Source organism: Arvicola amphibius, chromosome 12 (assembly GCF_903992535.2).
Source record: "Arvicola amphibius chromosome 12, mArvAmp1.2, whole genome shotgun sequence".
Taxonomy (NCBI): Eukaryota; Metazoa; Chordata; class Mammalia; order Rodentia; family Cricetidae; genus Arvicola; species Arvicola amphibius.
Window position 1 is genome coordinate 147400044 of NC_052058.2, and position 14222 is coordinate 147414265.

The 14222-nt window shown below is 51.6% G+C and overlaps 3 protein-coding genes across 3 annotated transcripts; all 3 read right to left on the reverse strand.

Moving 5' to 3' along the window:
• Nucleotides 1–326: 326 nt before the first annotated feature.
• On the reverse strand, nucleotides 327–12800 carry LOC119802790 (MLV-related proviral Env polyprotein-like). Its single transcript, XM_038313927.1, has 3 exons — nucleotides 12676–12800; nucleotides 11973–12080; nucleotides 327–4247 (listed from the first exon to the last, which is right to left on the reverse strand). The coding sequence occupies exon 3, from the start codon at nucleotides 3962–3964 to the stop codon at nucleotides 1985–1987; it is 1980 nt and encodes a 659-aa protein (XP_038169855.1). The 5' UTR covers nucleotides 3965–4247; nucleotides 11973–12080; nucleotides 12676–12800; the 3' UTR covers nucleotides 327–1984.
• Nucleotides 7529–8569, reverse strand: LOC121676956. Its single transcript, XM_042054057.1, has one exon. The coding sequence runs from the start codon at nucleotides 8567–8569 to the stop codon at nucleotides 7529–7531; it is 1041 nt and encodes a 346-aa protein (XP_041909991.1).
• LOC121676957 (proline-rich receptor-like protein kinase PERK8) lies at nucleotides 8613–9452 on the reverse strand. The gene has a single exon (XM_042054058.1). It carries the CDS (start codon nucleotides 9156–9158, stop codon nucleotides 8613–8615), a length of 546 nt encoding a protein of 181 aa, XP_041909992.1. The 5' UTR covers nucleotides 9159–9452.
• Nucleotides 12801–14222: the final 1422 nt, after the last annotated feature.

Genomic DNA, 14222 nt, shown 5'->3' on the forward strand with positions numbered 1-14222 from the left:
TTGGTTTTTCAAGACAGGGTTTCTCTGCAGCTTTTTTAGAGCCTGTCCTGGACCTAGCTCTTGTAGACCAGGCTGGCCTCGAACTCACAGAGATCTGCCTGCCTCTGCCTCCCGAGTGCTGGGATTAAAGGCGTGCGCCACCACCGCCCAGCTCAAGTTCCTTTAAGATCTGCTAATTAGCCGGGCGGTGGTGGTGCACACCTTTAATCCTAGCACTCAGCAGAGGCAGGCATATCTCTGGGAGTTTGAGTCCAGATTGGTCTACAAGAGCTAGTTCCAGGACAGGCTCCAAAGCTACTGAGAAACCCTGTCTCGAAAAACAACAACAAAACAGAAACAAAAGACCTGCTAACTTCCCTCAGAGCACTCCATAAAGGGGTTTTAAGTCCCTGCCATGGCTGCGCAAAAGGGTATGGCGACGTCAACAAACTTGGGTATCCAGGGGCAGCAATACCCAATGAAACCCCAGAACGCCTTAATCTGCCTCTTTGTAGTTGAAAAGGGTATTCAAATTATGACTTCCTGGTTGAGGGCTTCATCAAAGATGGCAGGGGATTTCCTAAACCCCTGAGGTAATCGGGTCCAGTTCAGTTGCCCCAATATTCTCAGTTCAGGGTCAGCCTGTTTAAATGTAGATAGGCTGACTTAATTCTGACAAGGGAATAGAAAAATGCCTCCTTTAGATCCAGTACAGTATAAACCTGATGCTGAGGCAGCAGCATGCTGAACAGAGTATAAGGGGTGGGAACAGTTGGGCAAACAGGTTCCACTCACTCATGTGCTCTCCTTAAATCCTATACTGTCCTGATCCCAGGTTTTTGGACTAGTAATGGGGGGGGGGGTTTCCATGCTGAATGGTATGGGATGAGTATGCCTGCCTTGAGGAGGCAATTGAGTCCCTCTGGTCTCTGTACTGATGGGATACCATCTGACTCAGATGGGCATGGCCCCAGAAGTCAGCTGAACTATAACTGGTAACATGCTTAGCCAGACCAGAAGGACTATCTTTAGCCCAGAGAGCTGGAACGTCCCTGATCACTTGCTCTTTTAATTTCCTCTCAGGGGCTTGGTTCAGACCCTAGAGGAGGAAGAGGAGGAACTCCTCACTTAAGGGACAGGTGATGGTCAGGACTGTGGCTGGGCACCCTGGTTGTGGTTTAGGCATATCTCCTGAGAATAAGAGTTGCCTGGAGCTTGCTTAGGAGGTCTCTTCCCAGCAAAGGGGATGGGCACATTCAGGGATAGTCATGAAGGAATCAATCACTGTCCCCTTTCCCAGATTAACAGTCCTGACTTCCCCTGCATTTCCAAAGGTTTGAATGGTGAGCAGCCCCAAAGGTTTTTGAAATACCAAAAGTGAGCTGGGCGGTGGTGGTGCACGCCATTAATCCCAGACAGAGGCAAGTGGATCTCTGTGAGTTTGAAAGACCCCCGAAGTGGGGTGCCTTCCAGTCTGGGAAGACCCTCCCAAGGAACAGCGAGACCACTCTTCGGATGCAAAAAGCAAGAGGCTTTATTCAGATACACAGGTACCTGGGGCGACTTAGTCTCTCGGAGGACTAGCGCGCCTTTAGGCTGGAGCAGTGGGTTTTTATAGGGTCGGGGAGCAAAAGCGCGGGTACAGAAGCGAGAAGCGTAGTTACAGGGTTCTGATTGGACAATTTAAACAAGGCTCGGGTTTAAACTAGGGACAGCTGGGTACTTCCAGGGGGTTTCCAAGAAATCAGATATGCAAGTTAACTTCGTTTATCTAGGGTATAAGCTGTTTCTGTTCCCCTGCTCATGGCCAGGTATCTGACCACAGATATCCTGCTTGGCCCCCGCCGCCCTTGTTTTTTTGAGCTGAACTTTAACTGAGCTTCCCTGTCCTCTGCGCTGGTAAAATTTCATGCCTTGCGAAATGGCGTTACTGCTGCTAGCTGCTATTATTGAGTGGGGGTCTTTCATTCCCCCCTTTTTCTTTAAACTGAATAAAATCCTTTATTCAGCTGACTTGGTTTCCTACACCTTCAGGGTCAAACTGTTTAAGTTGGTGGTATTGTTGGGTCAAGACCAAGGCCTGTATAACTGACAGCCTGTCTTTCATGAACTGAACCAGACGGTTGAGGATACAAGGCCCGAACAGCAAGATTAACAGTATGATTATGAGGGGGCCCATTATGGAGGAGATTAGGGTGGTAAACCATGGAGATCTGTTGAACCAACCCTCGAACCAACCTTGTTGTGACTCAAATAACTGCTGTCTCTGCTTGAGTCGTTCCCTGAGTTTTGCCATATTGTCCCTGACTACACCTGTGTGATCAGCATAGAAGCAACATTCCTCTTTTAGGGCTGCGCAAAGCCCCCCTTGCTGTAGGAATAGAACATCCAACCCCCGTCTGTTCTGCAGGACCACTTCGGATAAGGAAGTCAAGGACTTTTCTAAGGCACTGACTGATTCTTCCAAGGCCTTGATATCTGTGTGCATGACTGCTTGTAATTGTTGGAACTGTTGGGTCTCAACTAGCTCAGCGGTCCCTGTTCCCACTCCCGCAGCTATTCCCCCTACTGTCAGTCCTCCCAGCATAAGGGCCAGTGTGAGGGACACTGGTTCTCGTCTAATTCGTGGCCTCTCTTCAAATTGTTCATAAATATATGAAGAGGTATGATAGGTTACTCTGGGCCACAGCTCTATTAACACGCAATAGTCAGAGGTTGTGTTAAGGACCGTAAGGGAAACACAGGGAGTGAGACCCGTACTGCATGCCCAGTAGGTTCCATTGGGTGCCACCAGATATCCAGTGGAGGAAGTCTGAAGTGGATGGATACTGTTGCACAGTGACTCGTGGGTTTTAGGGACTCCTCCCACACAGGTCCCTCGACCCGATACCTCTGACAGGGTAAGTTTATGTTGGGAGGGGGATGCACAATAGGCCGTGGCCTCAGTTTGGTTGGTATAATTGCCAATTATAGCTACTCCCTCATAGTATGGGGGCCTCGAAACCAGACATAGCCAGCATTCCTCGGTCAAGTTTGGACTGGTATAGTTGAGGGTCGAGTATGCCCCCTGGATTAGATTGAGGAGTCTGTCCCCTGTACCCTGCAGAGGAGTTGGAGTATTATTGTGCGAAGATGGGGCCAAGGTGGTGGAGAGATTTTGGGCGGGAACTGGTCTGGGTCTGGGAGGGGGTGCTGGCTGAGAAGGGGGCTTCTGTTCTGACAAGACCGCGTTTGGCCCGACAGCTACTGTTGATGAGACAGAAGCTATTTGCCTCGTTAAGGAGAACATAGTGACAGGGTCATATCCTGAGCGATAGAGACGCAGTCCCCAGGACTTGGGACCATCCCAGACTGCTGTTTTGCCTTGGGCGGTAAAGTCGAGGATCAGAGGATTGCATCTGCCTCCCAAGGTGGCCCCCGTAACATTTTTAGTCAAGGAGTCATAACAGGGGCCACACCAGTCCTTGCTGCATACCCAAGGTCCTGCACCCGTGTAACCAGGGGTGGTTCCTCGCTTAAGGGTGATTAGGTCCCAGGAAGAGGATGGCTTCCAGTAGGCGTCTCCGGTGGTTTCGCAGCCCCATTGGGCGCAGTACCCATCTGCGGGCCCCCCGCATTCTTTTCTAAAGTTTTGACCTGGGCACACATAGAAATCCCTGGCTCTTGTTCCATGCCGTCCCCCAGGGTGGTGGCAGCCATACCCGGAGAATGGCTCCTGGTCTGATGGATTCCATGAATCCCCCACTAGGTCACAGAGGTCAAAGTATAGGGTTGGAAAGACATCTTTCGTGGTTCCCAGCATGGAGGTGGAATTGGCAACCTGTCCTGTCATAAGGTTAGTGACTCTCCAAGTTATATTATAAACCGTATGAGGGCTCTTGGCTTCCCCCCCCTCTCCCAGTCCTATCAGGGCCCATAAAATGATTAGGGGGGCTCCCGAGTAAGTCTTATCTTTAGAGGGTTTTGAGAACGTTGAACCTTCCATGATGATTCTGATGTTTTCTCGTCCGGTCGGGCCGCTTTTACGTGGGAGGCGTGGACCCAGGCCGCAATGCCGTCGACCTTGAGAGCAGTCGGAGTAGTCAGCAGCACAGTGTAGGGTCCCTTCCAACGGGGTTCCAAATTCTTAGTCCGATGTCTGCGGACCCAAACCGCGTCACCAATTTGGTAGTTGTGGGGTATCACTGGTCTGTCCAGCTGGTCTTTGTAAGCGGCAGCAAGTGGCTTCCAGACTTCACTCTGCACGGCCTGGAGTGCCTGTAAGTGAGCTTGCAAAGAGGGACTGTTAGCAAAGTCTGAAATATCGGGGTCAAAAAAATTAATGAGGGGCGGGGGCGCCCCATATAATATCTCAAAGGGAGTAAGTCCATGAGGTCCTGGAGTGTTGTGGGCACGATAAAGGGCTAGGGGTAGTAGGAGTACCCAATCTCTAGTGCCAGTTGCAAGCGTTAATTTAGTTAGAGTCTCCTTGATTGTTCTATTCATCCTCTCTACCTGTCCTGAACTTTGGGGTGGGTAAGCACAATGTAATTTCCAATCAATCCCCAAGAGCTTGGCCACCAACTGACTTACCTGGGAGACAAAGGCGGGCCCATTGTCGGTTCCCAGTACCTGGGGCATGCCGTACCTGGGGAATGCCGTACCTGGGGAAAATCTCTTCCAACAGCTTCTTGGTCACTATCTTGGCTGTTTCATGTTTGGTCGGGTAGGCTTCTACCCATCCGGAGAAGGTGTCAACAAATACCAACAGATATTTGTATCCATATTGTCCAGGCTTAATTTCAGTGAAATCAATTTCCCAATGGGTACCTGGTCGGTGTCCTCGTACCCGGATTCCTGTCCCGAATTTGGATTTTCCAGCATTGACCTGAGCGCATGCCCTGCAGGCATCAGCTACTTGTTGTAGGATTTTGTCTCTGCCTAGCAAATAATGGAAGCTTTCTTCTCTGTCTAGGAGAGTTTTCATTTTCCGAGGACTAAGGTGAGTCAGCTTGTGTAAATAATCTATCAGTTCGAAAGTCTGTTTTGTGGGCACCACGGATCTGCCTTGGAAGACCCAATGCCCTCTGGCCGAATCATGAGAAGCCCCCATTCTTTTTAGTATCTCCGTGTCCTCTCTGGTATAGTGGAAGGGACAATGTAAAGGAGGGGTGTTGGTATCTTCTGGGGCAATCGTGAGGACTTGTGAGGCGCCTGGCGTCATGCCTATAGCGGCCTCTCGTGCGGCCCCGTCAGCCATTCGGTTGCCTCGGGCCTCGGGGCTGTCCCCTTTTTGGTGTCCTGGGCAATGGATTATACTTAGTTTTTGGGGTAAAAACAGGGCTTTTAGTAAGGCCAAGATCTCGTTTTTGTTTTTAATTTCCTTGCCCTCGGATGTTAGCAGTCCCCGCCTCCGATAAATCTCCCCGTGGATGTGGGCAGTGGCAACGGCGTACCGGCTATCAGTATAGACATTAAGCTTCTTACCTTCTGCCAGCTTGAGAGCCTGGGTGAGCGCAACGAGTTCAGCCCGCTGGGCAGAGGTTCCGGCTGGAAGGGCTTCTGCCCAGATTACCTCGGTTTCGGTGGTCACTGCAGCCCCGGCTCTTCGTTGACCATCTTTTAGAAAACTGCTCCCGTCTGTATACCAGGTAAAATCAGCGTTCTGGAGGGGTTGATCCGTCAGGTCCGGTCTGGTCCCGTGCATTTCCGCAAGGATCTCGAGGCAATTGTGTTCCGCCCCTCCCTCCGGCAAAGGGAGCAGGGTTGCAGGGTTTAGGGTTACCACAGGTCCGAAGTGCACTCGGTCCGTATCCAGGAGCATGGCTTGGTAATGGGTCATGCGGGCATTAGAGAGCCAACGGTCCGGAGGCTGCTTAACCAAGGCTTCCACCGCATGAGGTGCCAGGATGGTCAATGGCTGGCCCAGAGTTAGTTTACCCGCGTCCTTGGTAAGGACTGCAATCGCCGCTACCATTCGCAGGCAGGGCGGCCATCCTGAAGCCACTGGGTCGAGCTTCTTCGAGAGATAAGCTACAGGACGTCTCCAAGGACACAGTTTTTGAGTTAGGACCCCTTTTGCGTAACCCTGTTTTTCGTCCACAAACAGTTCAAATGGCTTAGTTAGGTCTGGGAGTCCTAATGCGGGAGCGGTGAGTAAGGCCCGCTTTATTTCCTGATATGCCTTTTGTTGGTCCTCGCCCCACCTGAACAGAGTCCCTGATTTGGTGAGTGGGTATAAAGGGGCTGCTATTTCAGCAAATCCTGGAATCCATAGGCGACAGAACCCTGCTGTCCCCAGGAACTCCCTCAGCTGCCGAGGGGTCCCAGGTACAGGCATGTTCATAACTGTCGCTTTTCTGGCCTCAGTCAGCCATCTTTGCCCTTCTTTGATTTGGTACCCCAGATAAGTGACCTGCTTTTGGCAAATTTGAGCCTTTTTGGCGGAGGCTCTATAGCCCAGGTTCCCTAGGGTCAGCAGTAAGGCCTTTGTGCCTTTCTTACATTCCTGTTCTGAGGTAGCCGCCAGTAGGAGGTCGTCCACATATTGGAGCAATATCAGGGTAGGATGCTGAATCCTGAAATCGGCCAGATCCCTATGTAGCGCCTCATCGAACAGGGTGGGGCTGTTTTTGAACCCTTGTGGGAGCCTGGTCCAGGTCAGTTGTCCTGAAATCCCCAATTCTGGGTCCTTCCATTCGAAGGCGAATATAGGTTGGCTTTCTGGGTGAAGTCTCAGGCAAAAGAATGCATCTTTTAAGTCCAATACTGAGTACCAATTATAAGACGGGGAAAGCCCACTTAACAAATTGTAGGGGTTAGGCACGGTGGGATGTATGTTTTCTACCCGTTTGTTAACTTCTCTGAGGTCCTGGACTGGCCGATAGTCCCCAGTTCCCGGCTTTTTGACAGGTAATAGGGGAGTATTCCAGGGGGACTGACAGGGTGTTAGTATCCCTTGGTCCAGGAGTCTCCGTATGTGGGGTCTGATTCCCATCTTAGCTTCAAGCGACATGGGATATTGTTTGATTGAGACAGGGGTAGCAGTCGCTTTTAGCGATATAATCAAGGGGGCTTGCTGAGTGGCCAATCCCATACCCCCAGTCTCTGCCCATGCTTGGGGAAATTTAGACAGCCAAAAAGTCTCTAGTGCGGTTTCGGGGTCTCTAGGTGGCTCATGGAGCCGATATTCATCTTCCAAATTTAGGGTTAACACATGCAAGGGCTGTCCTTGTGGCCCCACAATTCGCACCCCCGAATTCTCAAAGTATATCTGGGCCTTTAATTTGGTCAGCAGGTCTCTTCCCAGTAATGGGTATGGGCAATCCGGGACATGGAGAAAAGAATGAGTCACCTTACCGGTAGCCAGATGTACCTTGCGGTCGGTTGTCCATCGATATCTTCTTCCCCCGGTAGCCCCCTGGACCCAAGCGGATTTATCGCTCAAGGGTCCGGGGTTTTGGGTCAACACAGAGTGTTGAGCCCCAGTGTCCACCAGGAAGGTGACTGGCTGCCCCCCGACGTCAAGAGTTATCCTGGGCTCAGGGGGGGGCTCCTGACCCTGACCCCCCTAGTCTTCCAAGGTTAGGAGGGAGGTCTGGGGTCGTGGCTTTCGGGGCCCCTTCGGTCTTTTGGGGCAGTCTTTAACCCAGTGTCCTTTTTCCTTACAGTACGCGCATTGGTCCTTCTCCACCTGGGGCCCCCTCCGGTCTCCCTCCTGTCTACCCTGTCTTTGACTGGAAACTACGGTGGCCAAGAGTTTGCTCATCTCTTTATGTCTCTTACGGTCCCTTTCTTTTTCCTTTTCCTCAGCTTCTTTTCTGCGACGGTCCTCTCTTTCCTCTGCCTCCTTTCTAAGACGGTCCTCCCTTTCTTCTGGAGTCTCTCTCTTATTGTAAATTCTTTCTGCCTCCTTTAGTAGGTCCCTGAGCGAACTCTCCCTTAAGTTTTCTAGGCGCTCGAGTCTGCGTTTGATATCCGGAGCAGATTGCCAAATGAAAGACATAGCTACGCTAGTTTCTTGCCCTGGATCTTCTGGGTCATAAGGGGTGTATCTACGATAGGCTTCTTTGAGTCGCTCTAAGAACGCTGAGGGAGTTTCTCCTGGTCCCTGCAATACCTGTTTAACTTTAGCCAGGTTGGTGGGGCGTCGGCCTGCCCCATGGAGACCCGCTATGAGCAACTGGCGATAGAGAATTAGGTGATTCCTACCTTCCTGGGTGGTGAAGTCCCAGTTGGGACGTTCGAGGGGAAAAGCGGCATCTATTTCATTAGGCAGCTGGGTGGGACGTCCGTCTGTTCCCCGAACCGCCTTTCGAGCCTCCAGGAGGACTCTCTGCTTCTCCTCCGAAGTCAGCAAAGTCTGCAGTAATTGTTGGCAATCATCCCAGGTGGGCTGATGAGTAATCAGGACCGACTCAATTAGAGCAGTCAGCCTAACTGGGTCTTCAGAAAAAGAGGGATTGTTATTTTTCCAGTTATATAGGTCGGAGGAGGAGAACGGCCAGTATTGTAGTTGGCCATTTCCTCCGATCCGGAGAGGGAATGCCTGAGAGGAAGTAGAATCCGCGGCCAGCTGCTGGTCTCGCCGTCCCCTTAAGCGGGCTGCCATGGGGGACGGGGCAGCGGGAGATGGCGCGGCAGGCCCCTCGTTTTCATCGGTCGAGTCGGCCACCTGAGGCGGGAGGGCCTGTTCTCGGTAGGGGGGGGGGGTCCTCCGTGAGGAGGTCTACCAATAGGTCATCCCCCGCGGGCAGAACCTGCGGAGGAGGAGGTTTGATTTTTGAGGGGTCAGTAAGAGTCGGATATAGAGATGAGCGGGATGGGGGTCCTGTTGGAGTGGGGAGGAGTGGAGGGGGTAAGGAGGGAGCAGACGGAGGAAGTGGGGGTTTGGGAGGGACAAAAGGCTTAACCCATGGTGGTGGATCATATGCCATTGCCTCCCAAGTCACGATGTAGGCAACTTGGTCTGGGTGCCCATGAGGGCCGGGGTCCATCACTTTGGCTTTGACCTGTGAAATAATAGTAAGGTCGAATGTACCATCCCGCGGCCAGCCCACGTTAAACGTGGGCCATTCAGACGAACAGAAAGTTACCCAACGCCTTTTTCGGACTTCCACGGACTGGTTGTTCGCAATGTCCTGGACGTCCCTCCAGTGCTGTAAAGTTAGACTCAAAGGGGTAATTAAGGACTGTCCCATATTTTCAAACACGGACACAGACAAAACCAAACAAAAGAACAGAAAACCAATAACAAAACAACAAAATCGCGCAGCGCGGCTTCGGCGTAGAACCGAGAGCAAAGTCTGAGTTGGAGATAGCGAGAGTCCGGATCTCCCTACTCCCAGAAGAACCACGTGCCCTTCTGACTGCGGAGGAGCTCCAAACAGCCCAATCCGGGTGGGGTTCACTGAATACGGACGGGTCTCGAATCGGACCCCAGACGCCCTCGGGACGTCTCCCAGGGCTGCGGTCGGGAGTACGAACTCGTCAGTTCCTCCACGGGTCCGCCAAATACAGATCTAGTCAGCTAACTAGTGCAGACACTGGCGCAGGCGCAAACATAAAAACACAATACAGACAGTCACATAAAGCGATCGCTGGCCAGCTTACCTCCCGGTGGTGAGTCGGTGGTCCCTGGGCAGGGGTCTCCTAATCCCGGACGAGCCCCCAAATGAAAGACCCCCGAAGTGGGGTGCCTTCCAGTCTGGGAAGACCCTCCCAAGGAACAGCGAGACCACTCTTCGGATGCAAAAAGCAAGAGGCTTTATTCAGATACACAGGTACCTGGGGCGACTTAGTCTCTCGGAGGACTAGCGCGCCTTTAGGCTGGAGCAGTGGGTTTTTATAGGGTCGGGGAGCAAAAGCGCGGGTACAGAAGCGAGAAGCGTAGTTACAGGGTTCTGATTGGACAATTTAAACAAGGCTCGGGTTTAAACTAGGGACAGCTGGGTACTTCCAGGGGGTTTCCAAGAAATCAGATATGCAAGTTAACTTCGTTTATCTAGGGTATAAGCTGTTTCTGTTCCCCTGCTCATGGCCAGGTGTCTGACCACAGATATCCTGCTTGGCCCCCACCGCCCTTGTTTTTCTGAGCTGAACTTTAACTGAGCTTCCCTGTCCTCTGCGCTGGTAAAATTTCATGCCTTGCGAAATGGCGTTACTGCTGCTAGCTGCTATTATTGAGTGGGGGTCTTTCAAGAGAAACCCTGCCTTGGGAGGAGGGGGGATAAAAAACAAACAAACAAACAAAAAAAAAAGGTGAAGGCCCCATGTTGACACCAATTAAAAAGATTACCAGACTCTTGGGGGCCTAATTTGAAAAAGCTATGGCCTGCCCACTATTGTCCTCAAGCAAAACGTGGTTTTGGCCAGGGAGGACCTACCCATCTCTGTTGGGGGCATTCATGCTTCCAGTGCCCCAACTCCTTGCAGTAAGCACACTGGTCTCTTCGCAGGGGCTTGCTCCTTTTGTTGTACGTTCTCTGACCAGGACTGCAGGCAGCACATTGTTGCGCAGAGGTGATAGCCTTAGTCAACTGTTTTATTAGCAGCTGCTGTTGTTTGTACTCTCTATTGTTAAACACGGCCCGGGCTTTTGCCAATAATTCCGACCTACTCATATGCATATATTCATGCATGTTTAGGATTGCATCCCGTATATCTGGGGCAGACTGATATATGAAGGTCAGGTCAACGAAGGAGAGGAATATCGGGTCCTCTGGATCTATGGTTGTATATTCACGGTACGCATCTAGGAGGCGCTTGAGAAACTCTGAAGGCGATTCATTCTTACCTTGTCTCACGGCTTCCACCTTGGAAAAGTCAGAGGGCTTCCGGGCTGCCTGTTTCAATCCCTCAAGCAAAGCCTGGTGGTATTCACTGAGGGACTTCCTACCTTTCTCTACCCTAGAATTCCAGTCTGGCCTCTGCCTACGCAGGACAAGTTCACCCCGCAGTTCAGAAAGCCCAGGAAGTGCCTTAGAGGCTTCTGTCAGAATCTGTTCCCTCTCCTCACTTGTGAATAACACATATAAGATACGCTTGCAATCATGCACACTAGGGTGGTAGATGAGAAAGATAGATTCAACTAGAGAGATTAGGGGCTTGGGGTCTGTGCTGAACGGTGGGTACTGCACCTTCCAGTTAAGAAGGTCAGTGGTGGTTAAAGGCACGATGTCTATGCAGCTCGCGTTTTTGCCGGAAGGTCGGTCCTGGATGTTCTGGTTATCAAGATCAGTGCTGGTGAAAGGCACACTGACATCACAAGGCTGGGGTACAGCTTGGTGTTGAGATAGGTGTTGAGTGGGGGATTGGGGTTGAGGCGGGGATTGAGATTGAGGCTTGGGCTGAGTCAGGGGTTGGGGTTGGCGTCGGGGCTGGGACTGAGGACGGCGAGGCAATGGGGAATGAAGGCCATTTACTTTTATATAATCCTTCATCCATGCTGGTGGCTTAGTTGTTGCTTGTGCCCAATGCAAAATGTATCCAAGTTGGTTCGAGTGGACGGATAGCCTGATGGCAGCATCTAATAAGGCCCCTGCCACCTTGGGATCGAAGGTGCCCTCGGGGGGCCATTCCACCCCGAATGTGGGCCATTTCTGTTCACAGAGGATCTGGAGCTGCTCCTTGGTAATGTTAATAAACTTCTTCCTAACCTTACGGGTGTAAAGTAAGTCAAAATTTTCCAGTACACACTTTAAGGGAGTATCAACTTTATCATAATCAACTTTACCAGTCTTATTACCCATTTTGTTGTCCAGTCACCCCAAGTCCAAACCACAGAAGATTTGGGACAAAGAGACAGGAAAGACAAAACAGCACAAAGCACAGGGCGGGGGGGGGGGGGGGGGGGGGGGGGGGGACGACAAGAACGAGGCAGGCAATGTGACTTCTCCTTAGTGCCTTGGACTAAGACACCTCACTGTCCCCAGATGGGATCCCAACAGAACCAGGACCAGATGTCATAAAAGGAAAACTAAGACTTACTGATTGAGGCCTCCTCAGATGCTTACTGGTTTTCTTTGGATGCAGTCTTGGGCCAGCCAAACAAGAGGTGGGCCTGAGGTCCTTGAGCCTGGGGTCTCAAGGTGCACACGTGGCGGGAAGCGACGCTCCAGTTCCTGAGGTTCAAAGGGAAGGGTCCGCGTTTTAAATTTGGGAAGGGGGTCTTATATCATTCAAGCCTCCAAATATTAATCCCACCGAATAAGGACAGAGACCACTTGATTCCGTGCAAAACCACACAGACGGAGATTTTGCAAGTGAGTGAGTTTACAGAAAGAACAAGGCAGCTATAGAACTCTTCCTAGCACATCTGGTACAAAACATTCTGAGGTTATCAGGTCAGGAAAAGCCGAAAGCCGAGAACAGGAAAATTAGTTTCAAATGGCGGTGGCTCAGGCCGGACCCGGCGGCGGTAGTGGCGCACACCTTTAATCCCAGCACTCGGGAGGCAGAGAGGCAAGTGATTCTCTGTGAGTTCGAGGTCAGCCTGGTATAAAGAATGAGTTCCAGGACAGCCAAGGCTACATAGAGAAACCCTGTCTTAAAAACTCAAAGGCTGTTGTTCTTAAATGGTGACCCAAATCCCCCCGCCCAGTGGACGGGTCCTCGGTCCCACACTCTGCAGGACGCTGCTCCCCCGCAGGGTGGCCGTCCGGATGACCAGTCCCGACCACAGCGGCCACCCCCCGCCGGACCCGACCCGGCACTCACCGTCCAGCCCCAGGCGCGGGATGTCCCGGCCGCCGCCGCAGTCCCGGGTCTCTCCGGTAACCGAACGGCTCCGACCGAAGCGCTCGGTTCCCTCCAGCAAACTTCTTTCCCCTACTTCCCGCCCCAGTGGGCGGCCCTAAGCGCAGGAGCCAATCAGAGGATGGCCGCTGTGACGGATGGACCGATGAACCCGTAATACAGCTGCGTGGAGAAAGACAGGGTGGTCCTCCCCCACCCCCGCTAGGGTCGTCCTTATCCAGAAAAGTGCGGGAGGCGGGGAAAAGTGGAAATGGCGCCACGCTTAAAGAGCGAGCAAAAGATGAGAGGGGGGAGAAGGAGGTGGGGAGAGAGGGAAGGAGGGTGAGAAGAAAGGAGGGAGGAAGAGGAGGAGAGACAGAGAGACAGAGAGACAGAGAGACAGAGACAGGGAGAGGGAGGGAGGAAGAGAGGAGACAGACAGAGAGACAGAGAGAGAGAGAGAGAGAGACTGGTGGAAAGTGAGAAATGGATCCCTTGTGCAGAAATCAGCTTAGCCTGGTAGCAAGAGAACTTTGCTACATAAACAGTGCATAGCATACACGGGCCAAAGACAGTCTGATGTTGCTGCAGGCTTGGCAATAACTCTGCCCCTTAAGATCTCTGAGGACTGCAGGCGAGTTGATCTGTTGAGTGGCTGGTTCTCGCAGGCAGGGGAATATCATCAAACCTTTCCCATAGGATTAGTGTAAAGATCTAGGGCCCGCCAGCCAGTAAATGCTCAATAGAGTGTCTCCGTTTGACTCAGGTCTGGAGACATTTAAGGCAGAAGGGCTCCGATGCTTAAGAGGAGCCTTGGCCAGAGGTGATCAGCTGGCCTGACGTGCTGTGAAGGAATAAGGGATGAGGCGGCATCCTAAGTGAGCGACAGCCGGCTGCTACAGTTTCAGGGCCCTGCCAGTTCCGTGAGGCCACGGCACTTATGTCGTCGTGGGTTGGCTGAAGCTTCCCGTGCAAAACTGAAGAAAAAAAAAAAAAAGCAAAATTTTTTTTTTTTTCGAGACAGGGTTTCTCTGTAGCTTTGGAGCCTATCCTGGAACTAGCTCTTGTAGACCAGGCTGGCCTTGAACTCACAGAGATCCGCCTGCCTCTGCCTCCCTAGTGCTGGGATGAAAGGTGTGCACCAGCACTGCCCAGCAAAGGCAAATCTTAAAATGAATGATCTTAAGAAAACACACAAGCCAGGAATGGTGGTACATGCCTATAATCCCAGCAATCAGTCATCAGAGACAGGAAGATCAGAAGTTCAATGCAGTATCCACCTATAACAAGTATGAGACCAGTCCGGGATAGATGGGGCTGTGCTTCAAAACACAGGCACGCACAATCTTAGGATGTCATTCAAGCCAATATAACATTAAATGTCACAAAATAGGCACATTATGTATGTAATTACAATGAAATCGGTTAGGTCACGATAAAGTTTAGTGTGTTACAGCAGGGAAAGGCAGATGCAGTATAAAATTTACTATGTTCTTCAAGATATTTAGAAGTGGGGGCGTTGACTGTTC

Excerpts from the sequence above, each read along its gene's own strand:
- LOC119802790 (XM_038313927.1), bottom strand. The coding sequence starts at position 3,964 with ATGGAAGGTTCAACGTTCTCAAAACCCTCTAAAGATAAGACTTACTCG.
- LOC121676956 (XM_042054057.1), bottom strand. The coding sequence starts at position 8,569 with ATGGCAGCCCGCTTAAGGGGACGGCGAGACCAGCAGCTGGCCGCGGAT.
- LOC121676957 (XM_042054058.1), bottom strand. The coding sequence starts at position 9,158 with ATGGGACAGTCCTTAATTACCCCTTTGAGTCTAACTTTACAGCACTGG.